The 25489-nt window shown below is 55.0% G+C and overlaps 1 protein-coding gene across 11 annotated transcripts; it reads right to left on the reverse strand.

The window, feature by feature from the left end:
• Positions 1–24826, reverse strand: LOC135983032 (alpha-1,6-mannosyl-glycoprotein 4-beta-N-acetylglucosaminyltransferase-like). 11 transcript variants are annotated; one of them, XM_065592311.1, is made up of 6 exons: positions 15150–22694; positions 13523–13627; positions 10702–12717; positions 7128–7291; positions 5598–5745; positions 1–3588 (listed from the first exon to the last, which is right to left on the reverse strand). In XM_065592311.1, exons 3-6 carry the CDS (start codon positions 10865–10867, stop codon positions 2444–2446), a joined length of 1623 nt encoding a protein of 540 aa, XP_065448383.1. In that variant the 5' UTR covers positions 10868–12717; positions 13523–13627; positions 15150–22694; the 3' UTR covers positions 1–2443. The 11 variants fall into 11 exon arrangements, with proteins under 11 accessions (XP_065448383.1, XP_065448380.1, XP_065448385.1 ...); XM_065592308.1 differs by adding an exon at positions 24708–24797 and having other exon boundaries at positions 10702–15666; XM_065592313.1 differs by lacking the exons at positions 13523–13627; positions 15150–22694 and adding an exon at positions 24708–24765.
• Between the last annotated feature and the right edge of the window lie 663 nt (positions 24827–25489).

Genomic DNA, 25489 nt, shown 5'->3' on the forward strand with positions numbered 1-25489 from the left:
TGAAATGCAATATGATTTATTAGTACACCACATTGAACCTATTTTAAATGCTCAGGGACCAGACAGTGGAATATCTTTTCTGGAACTCATGAAGGTCTGTAAAGAACATGACCTGGAACTTTTGTATCCTGATGGACTTGACTTATTGGTGCTTTTGGCAACATTACCTGTTACAGTTGCAACTGCAGAAAAATGTTTTAATGCTAAAAAGTGTAAACTTAGTAGACTTTGCAGCCACGTGACAGAAGCTCGTCTTCAGCAACTGTTAATTCTTGCAGTAGAGACTGACGTAACCAACAGCGTTAACACAGAAGAGGCTGTGGATACCTTTATCCAGATGGCTCCCCGGTGCATGGATTTCCGTCGAAATGGTGAGTGTGCCACTGTTTATTTCTATGCAGATGATGTAGGTGCGTGTGTTGATATGGTTTAATGTGTATAATATGTATGTGTTTAACTTGCCCCTCCAAAAGTGGTCAAATTGAAATTCCTGCACATGCCCCTGCCCACCAACGTCTCAGGCATGCTCTACCTGTTTGCTGAAAGAGGAGTGAAAGCACAAGCAAGAGAAGCTCTTCAAACGGGGACTCCTCCCTGTTGCTGGCTCTGGTTGCCGGGAGCGTGCAGACCCAAAAGACGGCTTGGCAGGATGCGTTGGGAACCCAATGGGCCGTAACAGCTTCCTGCCATGTGCAGGGCAAACAGTCACGTTTTCCCACACTGAACCAGGAGCTAGAGTGGCCACAGCTGGGGAGGGCACTAGGAAGCCTGCGATAGGTGGTTTGACTCCGGTTTGAGTACTGCAGTGTGTATGCTGGAGCCCCGGCTTTGGGGCCTGTGTCCTGAAATTGTAAACCTAGGGCATGGACACTCCCAAACGCAGGGTCCACGGACTCAAGTCCCACTAACCCATGCCTTACATTGCAGTGTAGACATGCCCTCTGAGAGCTGGCTGGGGGTTTGGGTTGCCAGGCTTATTTAGCTTGTAGGCAAGGAGTGGAGGAGCGGGCCAGAAGTGCAGGCTGGCCTCTAGAAGCCAAGGCCCAGAGAGCCAGCTGTGTGCGCTTAGGACTGGCAATGATGGGTGTGTCCTGGGGATACCCAATGTTGCCAATTCCCATGATTTTATTGTGTCATGATATTTGATACTCCTCAGAAGGCCTGAAGTCAGGTGAATACAAGAGAATCTCAGCTTGCACTTCAAACAAATATGAAGGGTTCTTTTCACCCTCTCGGTGGTGGAGAAAAGTTTAAAAACGTGACCCAAATGTGACTCTAAAAGCTCAGACACCAGAAGGCAAGTGAAAAGAACCAAATATTTATGATGTTTGTAAAAATCTCATGACTTTTAAGCCAATCTTGCGATTGTCAAAGGCTTGAGCCTAACAGTGGATACACTAGATGAACACTGCCACAAAACGGAGGAGTTCTTGCCCCTGTATTTGGCCCCGTGGTGCCAGGGGCCACACAAGGCCCTGCTTCTAGGGGCTCAATGTGGTTTCGGAAGAAGTCAGGAGCGAGGAGGGGGCTGGCGAGCAGGCTGTCTTGTCTAGTTAGATTGTAAGCGCTTGAGGGCAGGGATTGTCTGCCACTCTGTGTTTGTGCAGCACCTACCACAACCAGGCCCTGATTTTGGTTGGTTCCTAGGCACTGCTGTAATGAATGTGATTAATAACCTGCCCCTCCCACCGGGAATGTAGCCCCCTGGCATTCGGGGTACAGCATTTTAGCCGTCAGGCTGGAGAGGTTGGACGGCCAGTTTAAACTGTTGGGGTAGAGCAGGTCGACTGTGAGCAGTAGGATCCTGAGGCAAGGTTTCCCCCGTGGCTGCCTCTGCCCTGGGAGCAGCCTCGCACGCTGGGGGATTGGTTTTGCCCACGTCTGGGCTAGAGTTCCCCAGTGGACAATGCTCTGAACCTGCCCCGAGCTGGGCACTGCTGGCTCTCCTGACCTCTCCAGAGCCCCAGCGGTCTGCTGCAAGCACCATTCCAGGTCTCACTCCTGGGGTCTGGCCCAGCGGGACGCCTTACCTGGGCCTGGTTCTGACTGCACAGCCCCCAGAGGAAGTAGTTCAGAGGAGTCAGTCAGCTCTGTGGGGCCAGGCTCTCCTATCCACCGGCAATTAGTGACCAAGGACATAGGGCGCCCTGAAAGGCCAGAGTATTAATGTGCTGCATTAGCTCCCATTTCGTGCCCTAATGCATCATCCTGCCATGCTACCAGGATCCTGCTATGCCACTGCCTTGACCCTCAGTGCCCCATCTTCCTTCCCCACTAGGCCCTCACTGTGCCTCCCCTGCAGGGTGCCATTGCCTGGGAGGGGCAGTGCCACCACCCTCCATTGCCCCTCAGACACCCCCAAACCGCTTGCTTGCCCCTGAGAAGGGAGGCCAGCTCCCTGGTGTGTGGGTCACCAGCCATGCCTCTGTCCCCTGCACCCCCCTTAGCTGTTTGGTTTGGTCCAGATGCTGATGCTGCGGATGATCAGCCATTCGCGCTGACTCTCTGTCACTAGGATCCGCACGCACTCCGGGGCGGCAGCCGTGCTGTTCTCCAAGCCGCTCCGTTCAAAGTGTCCCTTCTCAAAGACTCCGACGTGGGTGTATGTAGAGCAGCCCTTGCCTTTCCCCTGCCGCTGGCTGCCCAGCTCCACGGCCCCTGAGTGGAGATAGTCGGTGTGGCGCTCCTCGGAGCCGGTGTGGATCTGGAGCCGTGAGATATGGGCAGGCTGGTGGAACACGATGGTGAAGTGGCTGCCGGCAGATGGGGCTTTCCCCCAGAAGTACTCCGGCATCGTGCCGTAGGCCTTGCTGGGCAGGTAGTTCTCAAAGGTGTCTATATCTGTGAACATCACAGCTGGGGGGTTGTCAGGCAGGTCCAAGGAATCTGCCTCGAAGTCGTTGTCTTTCAGCCGGTTGACCGCCCCCTGGAAGGAGGAGTACAGGCCGATGTGCTGGAAGAGGGACGGCTTGAAGCGAATCACCTCCTTCTGGGTGAGCAGCAGGCGGAAGTGCCCCAGCAGCCAGTCACACGGCATTTCCTGGTAGAACAGCAGCAGGAACTGGGACAGCTGGGGCAGGTCGCTGGAGTGGTAGAGTTTGCCAATGTAGCCCAGCTTGGAGAACTCCAGAGTGACCCAGTAGGAGCCTTCCCGGGATGCCACTGCCTTCCTGATGGCAGTGAAGAAGGACTTGGAGCACTGCACGTCGTCCTCAATCATGAGGTAGTAGGAGGAAAGGTTGGCAGCGAAGCTGAGGAGATACGCATAGTCCACGTTCTGCTTGGATCTGAACTGCACTCGATTCTCGGCATCATTGTAGTTCCTCTTCAGGCCTTCCAGGGGCGGGTAGCACTCCGGAGGGGCATGGATAACCAGCAGCTGGCCCCGGAGGAGGTGGGGAGTGAATCTTGCGGTAATGTCCGTCACCACCTGGGTGTTCCACTCCGAGTCCGGGTCAGCCAGGTGCACCACCACCACCATCTCCTCCAGCTCCTCCTGGGTTGACTGCTTAAAGATGGACTTCAGTGTGTCCAGGAGGTAGTTGCCTCGCTTCCGCTTGATAGACGACAGCCCCACAGTGAGGAACTCTGAAACACGAAGGGATGAAAGGACAGACATGAGCACCACTGACACATCAATAAGGCCCAGACCCTCACAGTATTTCGGGGCCTAACTCCCTTTGAAATCCAGGAGAGTTTGGCACCTAAATACCTGTGAGGGTGCGAGGCTGGCTGATTTCACAAGAAGCCAATAGCAGGTCCTTGTGTTTGAACTCAGGCTGACACCCTCTACTGAAGGTCTCAGAGGATGGCTGGGCCTTTACGGGGAGTTGTGCCCAGCCTTACCTATGACAGATTGGCTACATCCCACCTGAGATGGATAGCTGCCTTCAACTACCTGAAGGGGGATCCAAAGAGGATGGAGCTCGGCTGTTCTCAGTGGTGCCAGATGACAGAACAAGGAGCAATGGTCTCAAGTTGCAGTGTGGGAGGTCTAGGTTGGATATTGGGAAACACTATTTCACTAGGAGGGTGGTGAAGCACTGGAATGGGTTCCCTAAGGAGGTGGTGGAATCTCCTTCCGTAGAGGTTTTTAAGGTCAGGCTTGACAAAGCCCTGGCTGGGATGATTTAGTTGGGGTTGGTCCTGCTTTGCAGGGCTGGCTTTAGGCACTGCGGGGCCCAATTCAAAAGAGCTGCCGCTGAAGACAGCGGCGGGACTTCGGCGGCAGCTCCTTTGGCTGCCGGTGCATTCGGCGGAGGGTCCTTAGGAGAAGGGATCGCAAGGTCAGCTCGTCCAGCCCCCTGCCACGATGCAGGACTTGTTGTGTCTAACCCATCTCAGACAGACGGCTCCAGCCTCCTTCTGAAACCTCCAGCGAAGGAATGTCCACAAGCTCCCAGGGTGTCTGTCCCATCGTCCTACTCTTCTTACCGTTAGGAAGTTTTTCCTGAGGTTTAATCTACATCTGCTGTGCTCATAGGTGCTGACTCTGTGGGTGCTCTGGGGCTGGAGCACCCATGGGGAAAAATTGGTGGGTGCCTTGCACCCACCGGCAGTTCCTCGCCCTGTCCCTCCCCCCCCCGGCTCCAGCTTACCTCCGCTCCGCCTCCTCCCCTGAGCGCACCTTCTCCCCCCTCCCTCCCAGCACTTGGCACCACGAAACAGCTATTTCACATGGCAAGCCTGGGAGGGAGGGGGGAGGAGGGGGAACGCAGCGTGCTTGGGGGAGGAGACGGGGCCAGGGCGGGGATTTGGGGAGGGATCCAATAGGGCCAGGAAGGGGCGGAGTTCGGGCGGGGACTTTGGGGCAGAGGTGGAGTCGGGGCGGGGCCAGGGTGGGAAGGGGTGGCGGCGCTAGCACCCACCAACACCAAAAAAAGTTGGCGCCTGTGGCTGTGCTGTAGTTTGACCCCATCGCCTCTTGTCCTGCCCTCTGTGGCAAGAGAGAACAACTTTTCTCCATCTTTTTTATGGCAGCCTTCCAAGTATCTGAAGACCGTTATGTCCCACCCTTAATCTCTTTTCAAAACTAAACATAGCCAGTTCCTTCAGCCTTTGCTCGTATGGCTGCATTCCTTCCCTTTGGTCATCTTTGTCACTCGCCTCTGGATCCTTTCCAGTTTCTCCACATCCTTTCTAGACATTGGTGACCAAAAATGGACACTGTCCTCCAGCTGAGGCCTAACCAGCGCTGAGTATGCCTCTGTTAATGCAATCTAAAATTGCATTTGCTTTTTGTGCAACAGGATCGCATTGCTGACTCCTGCTGAGGTTATGAACCACCACAGCTCCCAGATCCTTCTCAGCAGTGCTGCTGCCAAGCTGGTTATCCCCCATTCTGCATTGGTGCCATAGCAGCAGTTGCAGAAATCCATCAACTGGCTTCCCAAAGGCTGCTCCGCTATGGCTGGTGCCTCTAACCCAGTGTTTCTTGCCAGTCCCAGAGATCTCCTAGACACAGTTTAGGAAGGCAGCAAGTCAGTCCCCGTGGTATCAAAAAGGTTGAGAACCACAGCTCTAGACCATCTCTCTCCAGATCCAGCTGCTGGCAGAGAATGCTGGAGGCTAAAGCAGGCTGGTCCTGGGATACTCACTCTTCCTAGAGGGGGCGTGGCCGGCAAGGTAGCGATAGGAGACGTTCCTGGAGGCAGAAGCGTTCCACAGCTCCTGGAAGCTGCGCAGGTTCCCATCGGGTTGGAGTTGCTGCAGCACCATTTCCTGGACCCAGCGCTTCACCTCCTCCTGGGAGCCAGAGCAGAGCCAGCGTTAGCTGCTGTTAGCGCACCCCAAGGCAGGCCTGTGGCAAATACACCTCGTCTGCCAGGGGTGGCAGCTCCAGTCCAGAGCCCCCTTTGCTCAGGAGGGCCAGAGCTGGAGAACAGCATCCCCTAGTAGTGCTGCTCCACTCTCCACCCAGCCAGTCACGCCCTCCTCCTGCTCAGACATCTCCACTGGAGTGGGGCAAGGGAGGAGAGGCCATGAAGCCCCCAATTCAGGGATGGGAGGTGGGGTTAGGAGAGGGGAGCATGGACCCCAGAGCAAGGGAAGGAGATGTGGGAAAGCCCATGGGGCAGGGCAAGGGGAAGGACGGGGAGGGGATGTGGGGCAGCCCAGGGGCAGGGCCAGGGGAGCACAGACCCCAGAGCGAGGGGAGGGGAGAGGAGGGGAGGGGATGTGGGGCAGCCCTGGGGCAGGGCTAGGGGAACACAGACCCCCAGAGCGAGGGGAGGGGATGTGGGGCAGGGCAAGGGGAGGGACGGGGAAGGGATATGGGGCAGAGCCAGGGGAGCACAGACCCCAGAGCAAGAGGAGGGGAAGCCACTCAGCCCCTGGGGCAGGGCCAGGGGAACACAGACCCCAGAGCGAGGGTATGTGCGGCAGCCCTGGGGCAGAGCCAGGGGAGCACAGACCCCAGAGCGAGGGGAGGGGATGTGGGGCAGGGCAAGGGGAGGGACAGAGAAGGGATGAGGGGCAGCCCTGGGGCAGGGCTAGGGGAACACAGACCCCCAGAGCAAGGGGAGGGGATGTGGGGCAGGGCAAGGGGAGGGACGGGGAAGGGATATGGGGCAGAGCCAGGGGAGCACAGACCCCAGAGCAAGAGGAGGGGAAGCCACTCAGCCCCTGGGGCAGGGCCAGGGGAACACAGACCCCAGAGCGAGGGTATGTGCGGCAGCCCTGGGGCAGAGCCAGGGGAGCACAGACCCCAGAGCGAGGGGAGGGGATGTGGGGCAGGGCAAGGGGAGGGACAGAGAAGGGATGAGGGGCAGCCCTGGGGCAGGGCTAGGGGAACACAGACCCCCAGAGCAAGGGGAGGGGATGTGGGGCAGGGCAAGGGGAGGGACAGAGAAGGGATGCGGGGCAGCCCTGGGGCAGAGCCAGGGGAGCACAGACCCCAGAGCAAGAGGAGGGGAAGCCACTCAGCCCATGGGGCAGGGCCAGGGGAGCACAGACCCCAGAGCAAGAGGAGGGGAAGCCATTCGGCCCCTGGGGCAGGGCCAGGGGAGCACAGACCCCAGAGCGAGGGGATGTGGGGCAGCCCTGGGGCAGGGGAGGGGAACACAGCAGTTAGGGAGCAGGGGGGCAGGCACAGGCGAAGTCTCCGCCCAGCCCAGCCTGGTACTCACCACCAGTGGGTCCTCCGGGCGCTGCAGGCAGAGGCTGAGGAGCAGGAGCAGAGCCAGGAGCGTCAGGGCAGTGGCGAGCAAGCGCTTTGGGAAGCATCTCATGGCAGCCGGGCTCCGCGGGCAGGGGCTGGCGCCTGGGGGCGTTGCCGGTTTTGGCCGGGCTCCTTCGGGGGAGAGGCAAGAGTGCATGAGGGGCACCGTTCGGAGCAGCGCTGCCCGCCTCGCCTGGGGAGCGCCTGGCCATGCAGAGGCGGCCTGCTCAGGGAGCAGGGCAGGGAGGGCTGCCGGGCAGCCAGCCAGCGCCTCTGCTCTCACAGCGCGGAGAACCAGGGTCCCAAGCGGCTCTCACCAGCTTCCGTGACAAGGGTCTGGCACAGGACACCCATAAGGGTGAGGGGCCCGGCGGGGAGCTGAGGGTGTTTGCTGGCTCTGCAGGGGCCAGGAAGAAACCGCCACAAACAGACTGAACTCCTAGCCAGGGAGCGGCCCCTGACTGAATAAACTTGGGATCTGCCATACTAAGTTATGTCACACGACATGAGCTCCTTTGACTTATTTGTCAAATGGACAGGCTAATACTTGGCTGCCTTCTAGGGCTGGGGGAGGAGGGCTGCAAAGCACCTGAGCATATAAACAGCACTCAGGACAGGTGGGTGCACCCCCACTGTCTATAGCATATTTGAAGGGAGAGGTGCTGTCCCCCCCCACCCCCCAATTCCAATTGTGAGATGTCCCACAAAACCCAGTACACTGCAGAGCTCTGGGGCGGTGCGACCTCCAGATCCGCTCATTGCACTGAGCGCTGGAAGATCTGCAGGCACAGATCCATTTGTACGGTGCACAGCAGCTCATGGGTCCTGCCAGAAAAATAAAGCTACTAGTCCAGGGGGCTGCACCCGAAGTTCACGAGGAAACATCAGCTACTGCAGAACATGCCTGTCGACACAGGTGAAAGGAGCACACCCTAGGGTGGCTCTGACCTCCTGGCTTCCTAGGTGCAATACACAATATTTGTTTTGCACTGTAAAGCCTTTGATGATTTGGCTGTTGTAGTACCTTGGCTCTCTTCTCAAGTGATACCTGGACATTTGAGAGCCGGGGGTGCGACTTGTGCTACCAGCACCCAGCTGTGCAGCACCCTCAGGCGCAGCCTGTTACCTGCAGCAGGAATCTGGCATGAAAAGCAAGGGCAGATTTGGGGCGAGGAGAGGCAGCTGCACAATGTCAGACATGTCGCAACACCTCTCCGACCACTTAGAATCCCAGCCCAGGTACGAGCACGTGGACGCACCAGGCACTGGACCCTAGACCCAGTCTTCAGGTGTTAAAGGATATGAATGGCAGGGTCTTGCTCACAGCACTTGATGGTCATCAGTAAATAGGAACCCCAAACTGCTCAGCACATGAATCCAGCCAGCCCAGGCTCCTGGCACCAGCTGCTCCAGAGGAAGGTGCAAGAAATCCCCTAATGAGCAATTACGGACAAACCTGCCCACAGAAGTTTCGCCCTGACCCCGGTCAGGTGCTAGTGGGTAGCAGGAGGGTTTATTAGTCCTCTCTAGGACCCTTTTACCTTGGGAGGATGGGCAGGGCCCGCAATCAACACTTGCTAAGTCACTGATTGTAAATGTTACGGAATTGTTCAGCCAATGATGCAGATGCCCTCGAAACACATTACAGCCCTTCACCCTGCCCTTTCTAATACCTGCTGGCTGCTACCGAGGCTGAGACGTGTGCAATGGGATGAAGGAAACTGCCTCCACGGGCCTTGGGTACCACCAGCATGAGACGTGGGCAAGTGGTCTCACTGCAGCATCATTCTATTCATTTTAAGCGCACTCCTCCCTGTGCCTGGTACAGGAATAGCCCCCCCTTTCTTTTCGATAGCCTCTGTAGGGATGGCTATCCCACAGCCAGAGGGGCAACTGCGGCTCCTATAGACATCCCCCAGCTAGCTTGGGTCTGGCTAGCTTGAAAGCAATAGCTGTGAAGCCCCGACAGCTTGGGGCTAGCTCGCTTGCTCCGGTATCGCGACCCATGCCACAGTCACACCTCTGCCTGCAGTGGGCTACCTCGCCAGCCCAGGAAGGACGGATACCACACCAGAGCCTGTTTCAGGCCCGTCCCTCAAGGCATCATTTATTGATTAACCAGGAACTTAGGCAAAATCCCCAAATAAGGTACTGCCTCTGCCCGGCACCAGCTCCTACAAGCTCTTCCCTCACCCAGTGCACAGAGCCAGGGACTCCCATAGGAACCTTTCTACTTCCTGCAGCTCTCACCCCGAACCTGTGTACTGGGGAGTCACCTGACAGCTGGGTTCTTTCCCTGACCACAGCAATTCCTGCAAGCATCAGGCTCCCAGCCACTCTCAACTGAGCTCTTGCCGGCCTTTATAAAGACCAGGTGCTTTTCAAGCTATCACCTGATGCCCTGGCCCCACAGCCTGTGAGGATTAGTCACAGGTGGGCTGGGCCCATCTCCCCTTAAAGGGGCCAGGCATGCTATGACACCTATCTAAAGAGTTCTGGAGGCGCCAGTCATGGATCCATAGTTAAAGCTGACTGAATTGTGTTCTTAAAGCAAGGATTCAACTTGTTCATTATGTCTAGAGAACACAGCCTATCCCCTCTAAATTACAGCCCTCACTCCAAGCGGAGGCCGAATTCTGCAAGAATTTACAAATCAATCTATTAGTTTAGGAGTGAAAATGGATTTAAAATTGGGCCTTTAGAAAGTTAGCATTTGGCATCAGGTTTTTGTTGTTTTTTTTTTTTTTTTTTTGGTCCTTTTTGATCTCAGTTTAGCCATTGTCTATCTAGGCAAAAATTGGCAGGGAGATGAATCTGGACCCGATCCGGTGCAAAGACTAGCTTTTGAAAAGAAATATGTAGGATTTCAGACTGGAGAAAAGGCGTAAATTGTTAACCATGACAGCAATTAACCATGGGAACAATTTACCAGGTGGATTCCCCATCATTGACAATTTCTTAAATCAAGATGGGATGTCTTCAGAGAAACTCACTAAAAATTGCCCGTTGGCAAAACGGCCACTGTCTGCCATTGTCCTCCATTCACGGCCTGCCCTGGAGGCAATACGGTTGAGAGCAGTGGGGGAGAGCTGCCATTTTGACAAAGGGCAATTCTTTGGGGGCTTCTCAGAGGGAGAAGATTCCCTGTGCCAGCCTCTGCTGACGTGAATGTTCAGTTCTGAAAAATAAGGGCAGAGAATTACCACTAATCCTGCTCTCCAGATCTATCCAATAGGGTGGGTAGGGGAGAAGGGAAACTGGTGTACATGCATGGGAGGTGGGTGTTGATCATAGAATACCAGGGTTGGAAGAGACCTCCGGAAGTCATCTAGTCTAACCCCCTGCTCAAAGCAGGACCAATCCCCAGACAGATTTTTGCCCCAGATACCTAAATGGCCTCCTCAAGGATTGAGCTCACAACCCTGGGTTTAGCAGGCCAATGCTCAAACCACTGAGCTATCCCTCCCCTCATCCCACTATTTTGTGCTGATCTGGGGGTGCAAGTTTATAAGACACGGTTGGCTCAGTCATCGGAATCCTACCTCCAGCCCAGGACTCCTGCGATGAGAGGGGATCTCTCTGGAGCTGGAGGCCGGTGGGACCTATAGTGACGTTATTGAAATCCTGTGTTGCTCGCAGGATGACGTACTGCAAAAAAACTGCAAAAGGACACCCGGGCCTCATAAAATGTTGGGCTTGAATGTCCATGCGGGGGCGCACCCCAGCGCAAGACTTAAGTGCAAGAGAGCCCCATCAGGTTCTCGCAGCATGACCTGAAAGAGAACCCCAAGCACGTCCCCTGCCTACATCGTCTGTAACTGCTCCACTAGTCCATGATCTGCGGGTGCTCCACACCTCTGGAAATCAGGTCAAGGGGTCTCAAAGCAGGTGCCCACAATAGCTGCCCCATTTCACAAACATTGGCCTGAAGTTCAGCTAGTCATTGGAGAAAAATCGAGACCCTTAACAAGATGCCAATACTGCTAAGCCTGCCTGGAGAGCCGTGCCGGAGGAAACCAACCAATGACATCTCCGGTTGACTGGTGCCCTGTTTTCAGACAGGAAACAACCCACTGCTCGTATTCAGGGGAGGGATCCTGCTCCTGTGGACCAAGGTGTGACACCACAGCTCTCAACGCCCCTTTGCTCACGCACTCCTGCACAAGAACGCAGACGGCCGGTTACCACACACTGACAAGGTGCTGAAAACTACATTCTTACAGAGAGGACGCAGTGGTGGGAAAAAGTCTAATGCACTAAGTAAATTCAGGAGTCAGTTGCTGCATCTGCCTCTTTGTCCACTTAATCACAGATCCTGGGCCAGGCTCAACAGGCTGCCTCTGCCCTGGCCTGGTTTCCTCTCCACGCAGGGACTGTGGGGCAGCGTTGCAGATCATAACTCATGTGGTAGAAGCCTGCCCAGTTCCATAGCTGGAGGGCAGTTTGCAATTCCTGGCCTCCCTTGATCCACAGGCTAGCCTCTGGTTACGGAACCTAGGCATTGCACCTGGACGTCTGCATGCAAGAGAAAGGAGTATCACACCTACCTTGCTCTCCGTTCTCTGGCCAAGTAACTTCCCTTCCAGTGGGGGCCAGGAACATGCAGACAGTCAGGACAAAGACGAGGCTGGGAACCTGAAATTCAGGTTCAGCTAACAAGTCAGGTGTCTCAAACATGCATCTTTTTACAAACATCTCCTGAACTTCTTGTTTAGTGACAAACAAAGGGCTGGCAGGCCAGGGGTGGATATACAGACAGCAGTGCCTGAGTAGAGCCCTCTCCACCCGCCCCACAAGGAATTCCCTGCATCAGCAAAACCACGCTCTCCTAGAGGGCCAGGCCTAGCTAGGGGACACACAGGGATGCTTCGAAGGGGTCTGCGGGGCTAACTGGGGCTCTTCCCTGCACTCCAGGATCCCTGATTCTACCTCCATCACAGCTGTAGTTCTCCGGACTGATAAAAGGGAGTGTGATGATGTTACACAATGTTCATATATTATTGAAAGGTCTGGGCAGGAAAGGCTCCTTGCATTATGCTCTCAGCCCTGCCTGCTGGTATTTGCTGCAGGGCCAGGCTGTAATAGTCCATAGCACTTAGAGCATTAGGGAATGAACCCTCCCAGCAGGACTATCCTCTATGGGGGCAGGGGAGAAACCGAGGCACAGGAAAGTTGGAGAGGATGACCTCGATGGAGTGAGACAGGGTTTTTCTATTAGGAATTCTGGCCTGGTCCACCCTGGAAGACATTCTAGGTGACAAGGGAGCTGGTGGGGTTGTGACATCACGGGTACCAAGGAAGTGATGTCTGCTGAGACAGGAACAGAAGGGATTTTTACCCAGACTGTTTAAAGTTCGTTGGTTTGTTTCTGTCAGCAGTGTGGCCTAGTGGCCAGAGCTCTGGGCTGAGACTTGGGGAGACCTGAGTTTTATTCCTAGTTCTGCCATTGGGCCGCTGGGTGACCCTGGGCAAATCACATTGCTGCTCTGTGCCTCAGTTTACTCGTCTGTAAAATGCGGATAATAATACTGCTCTCCCTTTCTGGAATGCTTTGGGATCTGCGGAAGGAAAGAGTTAGTGATTATTATTATTTAATACACACACATGCAAGGAAAGCTCTCCCAGTCCCAGCGCTCCCATTCCTTCCATCAAAACTTCCAATCCTTCTTTCGGAGTCAAGCAAGAGTTCTTCCAGTGTGCAGACAGACCCGACCTAGCTTTGCTCTCTCTGGCAGGAGTACCAACAGGAGTGAAGCTGCGGCAGCATGGGCTAGTCAATCAAGTCCACATCCAGGGTCCCAGGCAGGATGGTTATTGATACAGCACATGCTGCTGCAACTTCACTGCTATTGTTATTTGAGCTAGCTAGTGCAAAGCTAGCTTGGGTCTGTCTGCTGTCACCCCTCTGATTGTGTCTGCCATCACCCTCTGCTGCTGTCACCCCTCTGATTGTGTCTGCCATCACCCCTCTGCAGCCGTCACCCCTCTGATTGTGTCTGCCATCACCCCTCTGCAGCCATAACCCCTCTGATTGTGTCTGCCATCACCCCTCTGCAGCCGTCACCCCTCTGATTGTGTCTGCCATCACCCCTCTGCAGCCATAACCCCTCTGATTGTGTCTGCCATCACCCCTCTGCAGCCGTAACCCCTCTGATTGTGTCTGCCATCACCCCTCTGCAGCCGTCATCCCTCTGATTGTGTCTGCCATCACCCCTCTGCAGCCGTCATCCCTCTGATTGTGTCTGCCATCACCCCTCTGCAGCCATCACCCCTCTAATTGTGGCTGCCGTCACCCCTCTGCTGCCGTCACCCCTCTGATTGTGTCTGCCCTCACCCCTCTGCTGCTGTCACCCTTCTGATTACCTTGTAGACACCCTCCAGGACCCAGACAGTACGTCTCAGGCCCCAAAGAGAAGGCAGGAGCTTCAGGGTGCATAAGGACCAGTTCCTCTGGGTATTTGGGTTTGCCTGTGGAGCAGATTCACAGCTTAGACACTCCCATTTCTGGCCCAGTAATGGCTCCCAATGGCAGCTTTCCCACTGGTGTCTTTCAGTGAGAACGGATTCCCCACAGGTAGCAGCAGCACCTAGTGAAAGCCACTCGACAGGGTTTCGCCCGGGGACTTTTCGTTTTATGTAGGTACAAAAAAAGCAATCTAGGGAATTTAGGGCCTGACCCAAAGCCATTAAGGTCAATGGAAAAACTTCAGCAGGCTTTGAAATCAGGCTCACAATACACCGAAAAGTCAGGGTATGTGAAACCTGAGCGACCGCAGGAACTCATCATCCCTGCTGTAGTATAAACTCACATAACCGATGCGATGTCTCCAATAACAGCACAACGCCATGCAGCCCCACAGACACACGGCTGATACTGTATTGCATTATAGGTGGCCAAGCAATAAAATCACATATGCAAACCTGCAGCGCACACCCTGCTGGTCACCTGTCCATCTTTCCCATCCCCTTTTCCTAACGGCGCAGTGCTTAGCTTGGACCTTTGAACAATTTTCACATCTTCTCTCGAAAGCTCTGCTGACTGTATTCGTACATAATGTCTCTTTCCAAACACTAACTGCTGTCAGGATTGTTTTGTTTCTGATATTTACACGGCAAGGATTTGTATATCACATTGTTAAAGCTTCCAAAATAGTTAAAAACAAAGAAAACAACTTCCATCAGCACCCAAGAGTAAGGTGCCTCAGTCCCTTCCAACGGGTAAATCATGCATAAATCACAAGTGATTTGTCTGGTAGTCTAGCAAAGTCTCACTGTGGAATACTAGGGGAAAAAGGGACAGCCGTCACTCAGTGCAGTGGTAACCTTGATCTAGCTGACTTATAGGGTCATCAGATATCCCAATTTTATAGGGACAGTCCCAATATTTGGGGGCTTTTTCTTATATAAGCCCCTATTACCCCTCACCCCCGTCCCGATTTTTCACACTTGCTGTCTGGTCACCCTGCCTTAGCACAATGGAAGTTTATTGTTGCCTTAGTCATTAACTTGGGGATTTAAAATAAAAATAAATTTTTCTCACCTTGGACACTGAATGGTCTAAGTAATTTCCGGACTAATTCTGGAATCCAGACCCAAAAGAAGCCACCTTAGCTTGGGCTTTACTGATTGAGACTATGGTGAAGAGAAGCCGGGTCACGGGGTACTTAAAGTTCAACATACTCTGGTAAAAGGGGGGAACCAGTCATGTTATTATGGGGTGCTCTTGCAGCACCATCATTAAGGTTGCACAGAGCCTTCTGTTGAGAGTCGATTTTTTTAAGTACACTAAAATCCACACGCATAGTCACATTGGGCAGAAAACTGCTAGGCCGGTGGAGAGCCTAGATGAGAGTTAGCATTGGAAATTTGGGGCACTTGGTAAAGGGGTTCTTGAGATACCATCCCCACACCATGACCTCATTTTCAAATGTGCTGGTTCTGACTACGCTTTTTTGCCCAGACCTAGGGGAAAACTAGAGGGAGTACTCACATGCAGCTTCTATCACTGGGCTGCCCCTCAGCTCAGCTAGCGTTGGCCACCAAGAGGCAGCTTCAAAACCTGATCGGTCAGCAGTTAGGAGCCTTTCCGGCTGGTTGTCCGAGTGATGTACGTGATTGCGATAGCTACAGCATGCCAGCAGGAGCAGGCTTAACGACGCAGGCTGGAGCAGCGTTTCTTTGTAAAGGCAGCATTTCAAAGTGCTCTGAAATTCACAGGCAGAGTGAAAGCTGGCATGCCAGATCCGAGGCTAGTTCAGCTCGGTGGGGCCATCCCGGGGTCATTTGATCAAGGGGGTCCTGAGATACAGCTGCCCAGAAATGTCCTGTTTTTAAAATTCAGGCTTGGTGCTTATTGCAGACACAGCAGTGAGAGCAGGGTGGGAGACACAGCACATAGCGCTGAGGCCAGGCAGTGAGCGTATAATGGCCTGGCTTGGTGCATTATCTTGTGCAGCCAAGTATTTCTTCTGATCCTCGGAGCGACTTTGGCTGCCAACTTGCCTGTTCTGGAAGGGAACAAAGTGCTGCTAAGCGTCCTTAACTCCCCTATAACAACAGTTTTTGTGGATGGATTGAAAACTCTAAGGCAAGAACCAGGGGTTACTCCCTCTGCAGACGTGTCGATGCAGCTTACGGGTGAGCTGGTGTTTCTGTGCTTTAAGGTGCTTTAATGAGCATAATAGCTAACGAGCATTGCTGGGTCATTAGCTCCACAACTGAGTCTTTGTGCATACGGCACTTGTGCACTACAAGGGCTTGACGACACAGGGAAATTGACCCGCCCAGAATAATTCGCCCACTATGGCTAGGCCAGTCCGCTTCCCCGTGTAGACAAGAATTCCGTCACGCTATGCTTTTGTAACCAGGCCACAGCTCTCTCAGCCGGCCTGGCGACAGAAGCCCGACACTTTTCCACAACCCAACCCTGCGTCGGTTAAATCTGTGCCCCTGCACCTAAAATACTGCCTGGCTGTGTTCAGATTGATGCACTGTGGGGAAATGCAGGCAGCTATCCCATAGTGCCTCAGCAGGGGACAGAGCGCCTGGCAGCCCTGCACTCAGAGCAGCACCGGCAGCACGCAGGGCAATGCACTCTGGGATAGCCTACCGCACCGAGGACAGCCAGGACTGGCCCACCTGGTTACACAAAAACTCTTAGGGAGGCCTGGTTTTAGGACCTGGATCTCGAAGAGAATCCTGTGTCTGCTGGGCCCTCTGCCTAATAACAGTACTCAGCACCTGGGGAGTGGATAGGTGACATGGCTAGCGCCAGGCGTACCGAGCTGTTTATCAGATCAAACAAACGTTACAGGGTGTCGCCAGAGCCTGTGGGGACTTCCTCCAGCGCAGAGGCCACAGGCAACAGAATACCACCCCCTGGCCAAAACCAGCAGGGAAAGGGGCCCCATTAGACAAGCGCCCCATATTCACAGCACACGTCACCATGAATCTTGTCCGACATGCTGCCACCACACACAGTAGAGAGCCTTTGTTCCCTAGTGTGGGTAGACACCTTGACTTCCTGGCTGGCTGAGTGACACTTCCACCTGTCTGGGGTGGGGGTGGTTTTGTTTGACAGCCTGGACATGTTCTTCACAAAGGACTGTGAGGGGTCCAGGGAGGAGTTCTGAGACGCAGAGGAGTGCTGGGAACTTGAGCAAGACCCTGGTCATCTCTTCCATCAGCTCTGGGGTTTCTTGGGGCCCAAATATTTAACCAGGGGCTCGTCCGTCTAGCAGAGGAAGGTCTAACCCCACCCAATGGCTGGATGATGAAGCTAGACAAGTTCAGAATGGAAATAAGGTGTGAATTTTTAACAGTGAGAGCCTTAACCATTGGAACAAGGGCCACGGTGGATTCTCCATCACTGACCATTTTTAAATCGAGGTTGGATGTATTTTCTAAAAGCTCTGCTCTATGAACGATTCTGGGGAAGTTCCCTGGCCTGTGGTAGACCAGAGGTCAGATCAGTATGACTACACTGCAACCAAAAACCTGCAGCACAGAACCCCTGTTAATTGACTTGGGCTCACCAGGCTCAGGTTGTGGGACTAAAAATAGTCTAAAAGCGTAGACGTTAATGCTCAGGCAGGAGCCCGGGGTCTGAGACCCTCCCCCTCTCGAGGGGTTTCAGGGCCTGGGCTCCAGCCCAAGCCCGTATGTTTACACTGGAATTTTTAGCTCCAGAGCCCAACCCGCGTGAGCCCCAAGCCAGCCATGGCTGCGACGCAGGTGTTTTATCGTGGCATAGGCGTATCCTAGCTGATCACAACGGTTCCCTCTGTGGCATCGATTAATCTTGATTGCAATAAGCACATGGGGTTGGGACGGATCAGGACTTGGTCTATGTATGGAAAATAGCAGGCTCATAAAGTGGGGGATGAACTGAGGGAAGTCTGTGCCTACGCTGTGCAGCACAGAGACATCTCAGCATGCATTGTCCCAGGTGCTGCCGATGCTGCTCTGAATGCATATCTTCCAGGCACTCTGGCGCAGAGCTACCACAGGATTTAGGCACCTAAACCCCAGTTGCAACGCCTACGTCCCTTTGTGGATCTGGGCCCCTGTTCCCTGCTGAGGCATTATGGGGATAGCTGCACGGATTTTCCTACAATGCACCGGTCTGAACACCCTTAGGCAGCACTGTAGCTGTAGATACAGCTGCAGATGAATCCAACCCTTTTTTTTGTACTTAGTGGACGGAAGAATTGCTAAATACCCACATGTGCCTCGTGTTTCTATGTAGTGCATGGGATGCCAGGGTGGGGCCACATAGCTCACGTTGGAAATGCAGGAAAAACAGATATGGGATGAGGGTATAATGGGGTCTGGAGAATTTAGCCACAGGGTCATTGGTGCTGGGCAGGGGCAGAGTTAAGGTTGTTTGGGGGACTTTAACTCTGAAAATTTTCAAACATACATTTTTTTTCACCAACATTGTACTAAGATGTTTTCCTTACACAGTTAACATGCTGTCAAATCCTGTGTGTCCCCTAAAACAATAAATTTTCCTGGGTGCGTGGAATGGCTGAAATAACCTTCTTAGCTTACTGGGATGCTCACTGGGCAGCCAGAATGTTGCATTAGTGTTGGGTTTTTTCCCCATTTTTAGATGGCTGCGTATGTTTTCACGGATCTGCTGTGCTGCTCGCACAGCGCTGGGCACACGCCCAGCAAACTGGCTGTCAGGAACTGATTCCTGAGCTGGTGAGGCTGCGTGGGGAGGGGACACCAGAGATAAAAGAGAGTAACTGGAAGCAAGATTTGTGTCCACCTCTCCCGTCGCAGTGGAGACCGATGCTGGTGCGTTAGGCTCACATTCTCAAAGGTATTTAGGCACCTAAATCCCCTTGAAAGCAATAGGAGTTGGGCACATAAATACCTGTGAGAATGTGGGTCTTAATCCCGACCTGTCTGATGAAGAGACCTGATCCACCAGCAATCAGCGGGGGGTGGGGGAGGACAAGGGAGTGGGCCAACCATGGGAGCCGCTCCCTTGCGCAGGGTTGTGCTAGGTAGTAGCTGGATGGTCTGTAATAAACAAAGGCCTCGGGGACGGTTATTGTTTAGAGAGCATCTGTGGAGTCCCAGGCACTCAACAGACAGGCTGGAGACAAGGACCCTGGTACAAGGAACTTACACTTTTAATAGGCAATGCATGGAGAAAAGACGGGGGATGGGCTGTGAGAAAATACCAAAGGATGGAAAAGGAAGGTTACCTTGGAGACAGTCAGATGATGGATCATTTCCTGTCTGTTGGCAGGGGGCAGCAGAAGAGAAGGGCTTACAGGAAAAGGGCCTTTGAGAGGCAGAATGCATCTGAGAGCAGGTCATGGAGGAGGTGCTGGTGCCGGGGTTGCATGGAAGGTGTTGAGGGCAGAGCTGGGACAAGCCTGGGGCAATCATGCCAGATGGGTGGAGAGAAGTGGGGAGCTAGAGAAAGGCAGGAGTGGGGCTGCTTGGGGCCTTGAATTCCAGGACCAGGAGTGAGCCCCGCTGCAGAGGGGGTGGGGAAGCAGGTGAGCAGGAGGATGTCTGGGGCAGCAGGGCTTGGGTGGGAATTGCAAGTGGCTATTTGCCAGGGCTTCCAGCCACTAATGTACCTAGAGCTGGCTGTGGCTGCCACCCCAATAGAGAGCAGGAGGAAACCCCACAGACTCTGCTCCCTCCCACTTCCTTGCTGCCTTTGAAAAGGACCAGGCCAGATGGGGACCGTTTCCCTGCAAACTGGGCAGCTTCTGCTTTCCTTCATCTTGATGAGATGTTAGAAATGAATAGAGCCTGAGAGTTACGTTAGTGGGGTAAGCACAGGAACGGCCACAGCCTAACCTCAGCATTGGTATCGACTTCCTGTTGGTGGGCCTTGGGCGAGTACCTAACCTCTCTGTCACAGGCTTCCCCATCCATCCATCAGATGCTGCCTGCTCCACCTCTCAGGAGAACCGGAGAGTTCGGTAGTGGAATAATACTGCAGCTAGCAAGGCTAGTGCAACAAGAGGCGAGCAGGGAGCAGGCCACAGCCACAAGCCGTGTGTGCACACCAGAAGAGAAGGCAGCCCCTGGCTCCCGTTATTAGTACGGTGTTAGCCCCAAGCCTTCAAAACTACGAGCCACGTCCCCAGAAAAATTGCGAGCTTGGCTTAAAAAAAAAATCACAGGATTTTTAGATCCAGCCTGATACGTTTTAGGTGCTTTCGGGTTTAGGGGTCGCCTTTTGGGGCCTTTCAACACAACTGGGAGGGCTAGAAACTTACTTTTCTTTGAAAGGAGAAGCTGAGAGTCTCTGTGATGGGGCGCTTGGCCCACACTGGGCTCTAAGGGGTTAATAGAGCCCTTGGGAGGCTTCGCAAGAGGTGGCCAATCAGAGAAGGGTTGCGAGGAGTAGCCAATCAGGCCGGGCTGGCCCATATAAGAAGGGCTGCAGAAGACAAGGCAGCTTTAGTCACTCCCAGGAGCCTGAAGAGGATTGGTTGCCTTGCAGGCTGAAAGTAGAAAGCACCTATGCTGCAGGCAAAGACCGGGGAAGCTAAAGGCAGCTCCTGGTGGACTGCAGGGATTTGCAGGCTGAGGCCCTGAGGTAAGGGCAAAGAGGCCACGGGGAAGTGGCCCAGGGAAGTCTACTGGAGTCAAAGGGGATGCTGCAAGCAGCAGCCATCTGGGGTCCCTGGGCTGGGGCCCAGAGTAATGGGTGAGCCTGGATTCTTCTTCCCGCACTCCCCGAGTCAACACAGAGGAAGTGGCTGGACTAAGGGACTGTGACATTCCCCCAGAAGGGGGCAGCACAGAGTATGGCACAGCCAGAGGGCTGGGTCACTGAAGAGGATGTTGCAGTCCTGGAAGTGATGTGGGTCCCAGAGCAGAAGTGATGGTGGTGAGGCACCACCAGAAGGGGGGCACCCTGGCGAGAAAAGCTAATTCCCACAACAGCTGGCAGGAGGCGCTAGAGTGGAGAGTCCCACCCTGGCTGGAGCGCTGCCAGCTTTTCTGCCGCCCTAGGCGGCGGAAGGTCCTGCCCCGAAATGCCGCCCCCCCACAGAGGCGGTGGAAGGTCCTGCCGCTGAAATACCGCCACGGTCGCTGCCCCCCAAATTATAGCGCCCTAGACGACCACCTAGGTCGCCTGATGGGTTGCGCCGGCCCTGTCACACTCTCATCGTGTCATGACCTCACGGGCTGAGGCTTCAAGAACACGGCCAAATATTGCACGTGTAACCCGCAGCCTTCTCTAGAAGTGATGGAGCGTGTACAGCTGGATTCTTAGCAGCAGCTCCTCGGTTTAGAGCTGGAGGCCACAAGTTCAATTCCTGCTGCTGACCCCCTCCCAAGGGGCCTGGCATGACATGGGACTCGTGATGAAAGCGTGGGAGTTCGGCAAGGCACAGAGTACAGATGCTTCCTGCCCTGAAGAGCTTCCGGCCTAACAGAGACAGCGGTGCAGGAGAGGGAATCACACTATGATTAACGAGAGGGGATGGGGAGGAGCATGAGGCAGCGGGATTAGGCAGGTGCTCTCTCCATGGGAGGCAGGGGCGAGCAAAGGTTGGGGTGTTCACTCCCAAAATGGGAAGGCCGTGTGGGCTCAGCTAATTTAAAGGGTCACCATGTACCCCGGTGTCACCAATAACGCCTCTGACACAATGAGTGCTCTGCCCAAAAGGTTTTTTGGCAATCCTGTGGGTCAAGTCTGCCTCAGTTTCCCCCCGCTTGTTGTCCTAGTCTGTCCCCCAGCCCTGTTGTGTGTGTGTGGGGGGCTCTTTCACAGCAACAGGGGAAAGAAAAACACCTTGAAAGACACAGGAAAATAGGCATGTACCAGCACAACAAGGGACCGGGAGAATGATTGGCAGGGGGGCACCTGACCAATCCCCTTCCTCCACGCTGAGTAGATTGTAAATGGCTGGTAGTGACTCTCTTATAACCAAGGGTTGACTGCAGTTCAGATCAGGGTCTGAGACAGCCATCAAGCCGCGGGAGGACGCAGCATCAACCTCTCCCAAGCCCAGGCACCAAGCTAGGGGAGAGGGTGCAGGTGCACAGGGCTGGCTGTTGTCCCCCTCTGGCCCCACTGAAAGAGGTCGTTAAAGATCAGACGGGGCTGCCTGGTCTGTGCTGTGGAGCTCCCTCAGGGCTGAGTGTGCCGCTAGGCCTGGCTCCTGCATCTCCTCCACGTGTTGGCGTGCAGAGGAGCGGGGCCGTTTGGGGAGCAGGGGGGATCCTGGCAGGCCGAGGGGGGAGATTGCCCATGGGCGTCACCGCGGAAGGGGATGATGGGTGCTAGGGGTATGCAACTGTTACGCAGTCAGCATCTCTCTGCTGCTGCCTGAACCTCGCCTAGCAAACCCAGGGTTTGGCTGCACCATGTTCTAACCACAAATGGCTCAGTGGGGAAAACACGTCAGAGGTACAGCAGCAGAGCCGACGCTAGGCAGGGCCGCCCGGGGGGGGGGCGGCAAGTGGGGCAATTTGCCCCGGGCCCCACAGGGGCCCCCATGAGAATATAGTATTGCAACTTTTTTTATGGAAGGGCCCCCGAAATTGCTTTGCCCCAGGCCCCCTGAATCCTCTGGGCAGCCCTGGCGCTAGGCATGAGCCGACTAAGACGCTCCCACGCTACATCAGCGCAGTTGCAGCGCATCTCCCGTCGGCGTAATTACTCCAGCGTGAACCTTGCATTGCTGGGGGGGCTTTTCACATCCCTGAACGAGGTAAGTTAGATCGACTTAAGCAATATCGCAGACCTGCCCTAAGCAGCTCCAGGGCCCCCGTATTCGCTTTTTATTATAAGAACTTGCCTGGTTTAATATTGGGGAGGGGGCAAAGTGTTCCTGCTTAGGGCCCCCAGTGGGTTAGCCCTGGCTGTGCCCGGCAGCAGGTCAGGGGGCCTCACGGGGGCAGGAGCAGAACCACTCCCTTCTCTAGTGCTTCGGCCACTCCGGTTCTCAGCACCCGTTCCCTTGGTGATGATTTTCACAGCCTGGCCGCATGTGGCTTCTGGCTAGTGTCCATGTGAAAGCCCCCCGGGAGGACGGCTGGAGGGAAAGGACTTACTTCGTCTGGCTGAGCCGGCTCCCCCAGGGAAGGAAGCCACCGAACGCCGGAGCTCCCGTGCTACTTCCCTAGTTCGCCCTTTCGCTCTCCAGTGCCTCTGCTTTCATTCTGCACAAGCCCCACCCCGAGCCTGGGCTCACGGCTCACATTGGCGGAGAATCTGAGTGCAGCTGCTGTGCACAGATCCATGCACCGGGTTAGTCCTGGGGGAGAGAGGGCTTTGTGTGCAAGGCAGCTGTGTCTGGGCTGTCCCATCCCCACTCCAGCATAGGCCAGGGCCTGCTCAGCAGAGGGACAGCTCCCTGTTTGGACTGGAGGAGAGGGACCCAGGGTGAGGCTTGGCTGTGGGGAAGCCAAGGCTGTGTGTGTAACTGCCCCGGCAGGATCTGGCCCTAGGCTGGCAGCCGCCAGCAGGACGCAGGGTAACCCACTGGTGAGTGTGTTATGGGGGTGCCCCTTGGTGCTGATCCACAGAGGACGGGGGTGCTACAGCCCCCTGCCAAGGCAGGCTTGATTCTTTAGTTCCGGTCCACTGCGGAGCTTACAGCGATGCAGCTGCTCATGCAGGCTCTAAGCCAGTCGCCCTCAAACTTTTTTACTGGTGACACCTTTCTCATAGCAAGCCTCTGAGTGCGACCCTCCTTATACATTAAAAACACTTTTTGATATATTTTACACCATTATAAATGGGGAGGCAAAGCGGGGTTTGGGGTGGAGGCTGACAGCTCGTGACCCCCCCATATAATAACGGCGCAGTCCCTGAGGGATCCCGCCCCCCAGTTTGAGAACCCCTGCTCTAAGTGGACGGGAGAGAGCTCGCCCGTCAACTTCATTACTCCAGCCCCACGAGCGGCAGTAGCTCTCCTGCCGACATAGCACTGGCTACCCCGGCACTTAGGTCACTGTAACTTGCGTTGCTCGGGAGGAGAGGGGTTATTCACCCCCCTGAGCGATGGTTATACCACAGTAAGTGGCAGTGTGTACATAGCCTTCAGTCCCTGGTGCGTCAGCCAAGATAGCAGACTTCCTAGGAGCGCAGCTGGGGCCAGCCTCCCCTGATGGCCCCCAGGGACTTGAAAATGCTGATGTGGGTGTGATGGTGACACTCGCTGGAAACCAGCCTGGGATGGCTGCCCTGCTCCCTTGCCTTCAGAGGGAGCCCCACCAGAGGAGCACTTTGCTGGTACACTCCAGGGGCAAAGCCTGCCTCGTGTGGACACAGCTTATACCAGCAAACCGCACGTAGGGGATAGCTTATTCCAGTCCCCCCAGTATACTAGAGATATGCTGTGTGTGTATACTAGGGATAGACTGGTATAACTGTGTTTATACTAGGGCTTCGGCCAGGTGGAGTCGCCCCTCGATACCCTGTACCCGATGCAGCTAGGCCAGCAGCAGGTCATAGCGTAGACCTGAGCTGTTATCCCCTCCCTCTGGGGGGTGCCTGTGACAGGCTGCTCAGAGCACTGGGCAAGGGGGGCAATGCCTGTCCACCCATCCCCCCGCCCCCCCAAGGATGGACTTTCAAGGTGGCTCAGCACCACAACTGGGGCCAAATTGTCCAGCGAGTTCCCGCCACAGTGCTCCTTGGACAAGTGGTGTTTGGTGCCTACATGGGAGCTGAGTGCGCTTAAAAACTCTGCCCCTTAAAGGCCAAACACAAATACGAGGCGGCTTCCCCCTCCCACCTAGCGAGGCTCACTTCAGACAAAAGCCAGGGGACAATCTCCCCTCACCCACCAAGTCCCAGACAAACAGAGGGGGCCTGGGCCGCCAGCTCTCCCCTGACTTTCCAGTGGGGTTGCAGACCAATCCCCCCCCCACCCCCGCTGCAGCTATTGCTGCTCAGCTGTGACTTTGCACTGTCCCCACCGAGGCCAGAAATCGGAGTGCAAAGGTGCCTGGCTGCTTAAAGCCACCCCAGTGCCAGCCCCTTGGTGGTATTCTGTCACCACCGGCCAGTGGTCTCGCCCTGTTACTGCTGGAAGCTTTGACTCACCCGGAAGGGCTCTGCTGCTGCTCTCACGTTCATCCGACTTTGAACAGTGCACTCAGCGTTGGAGCAGTCGCTTGCCCTGCCGCTGGGTGGGCTGGAACTTCCTGGATATGTGTGTGTGTGTGTGTGTGTGTGTGTGTGTGTGTGTGTGTGTGTGTGTGTCCCCGCTTTCAGTGCAGGACTGCAGCTGAACGTATTTCACATCTGTGCAGTGTTGCATCTGCTCCTCAGGCCCCGGAGAGACCCCAGCCCGGGGACTTGGAACATCTCTCCTCAGGAGCCCCAGCCACGGCCCCCTGACTGACCTGAGGGTCATGCCATAGAGTTGCCTCCCTGGAATTTCGTAACTGTGGAACGCTGGGAATGGGCTTCTTTCCTGTGGGAAGCAGGTGGCTTCGGGCCCATTGGACCCAGAAGAGCCCTGAGGTGGCCATCTCTGCACGGGGCAGCCCTCCTTCCACACAGCCAGGGCTAGCAACAGTGTTCAATGAACAGCGAAAGCCTGGGGCGCAGTTCGGCAGAGGGTGACTGGCGCGCTGGACTGCAGAAGACACAGAACCCGTCTTATAATCTGTCAGTAGGGGCTGAGCACAAGGCAGGCCCACTGGTGCAGGCAGGGCAACTGGATACACAGGTGCAAACTGCTGCTGGCAGGGGTTTACCCTGTCCACACTGCGGGGTCTGCACTGGCACAGCTATCCCAGTGGCTGAAATGGGGGCAGATCCCCGGTGTGAGCGAGGCCTGAGCCCAGTGTGTAATGTGTGTCACCTGAATCTAACGGAAC

Source organism: Chrysemys picta, chromosome 4 (assembly GCF_011386835.1).
Source record: "Chrysemys picta bellii isolate R12L10 chromosome 4, ASM1138683v2, whole genome shotgun sequence".
In the NCBI taxonomy this organism is placed as follows: Eukaryota; Metazoa; Chordata; order Testudines; family Emydidae; genus Chrysemys; species Chrysemys picta.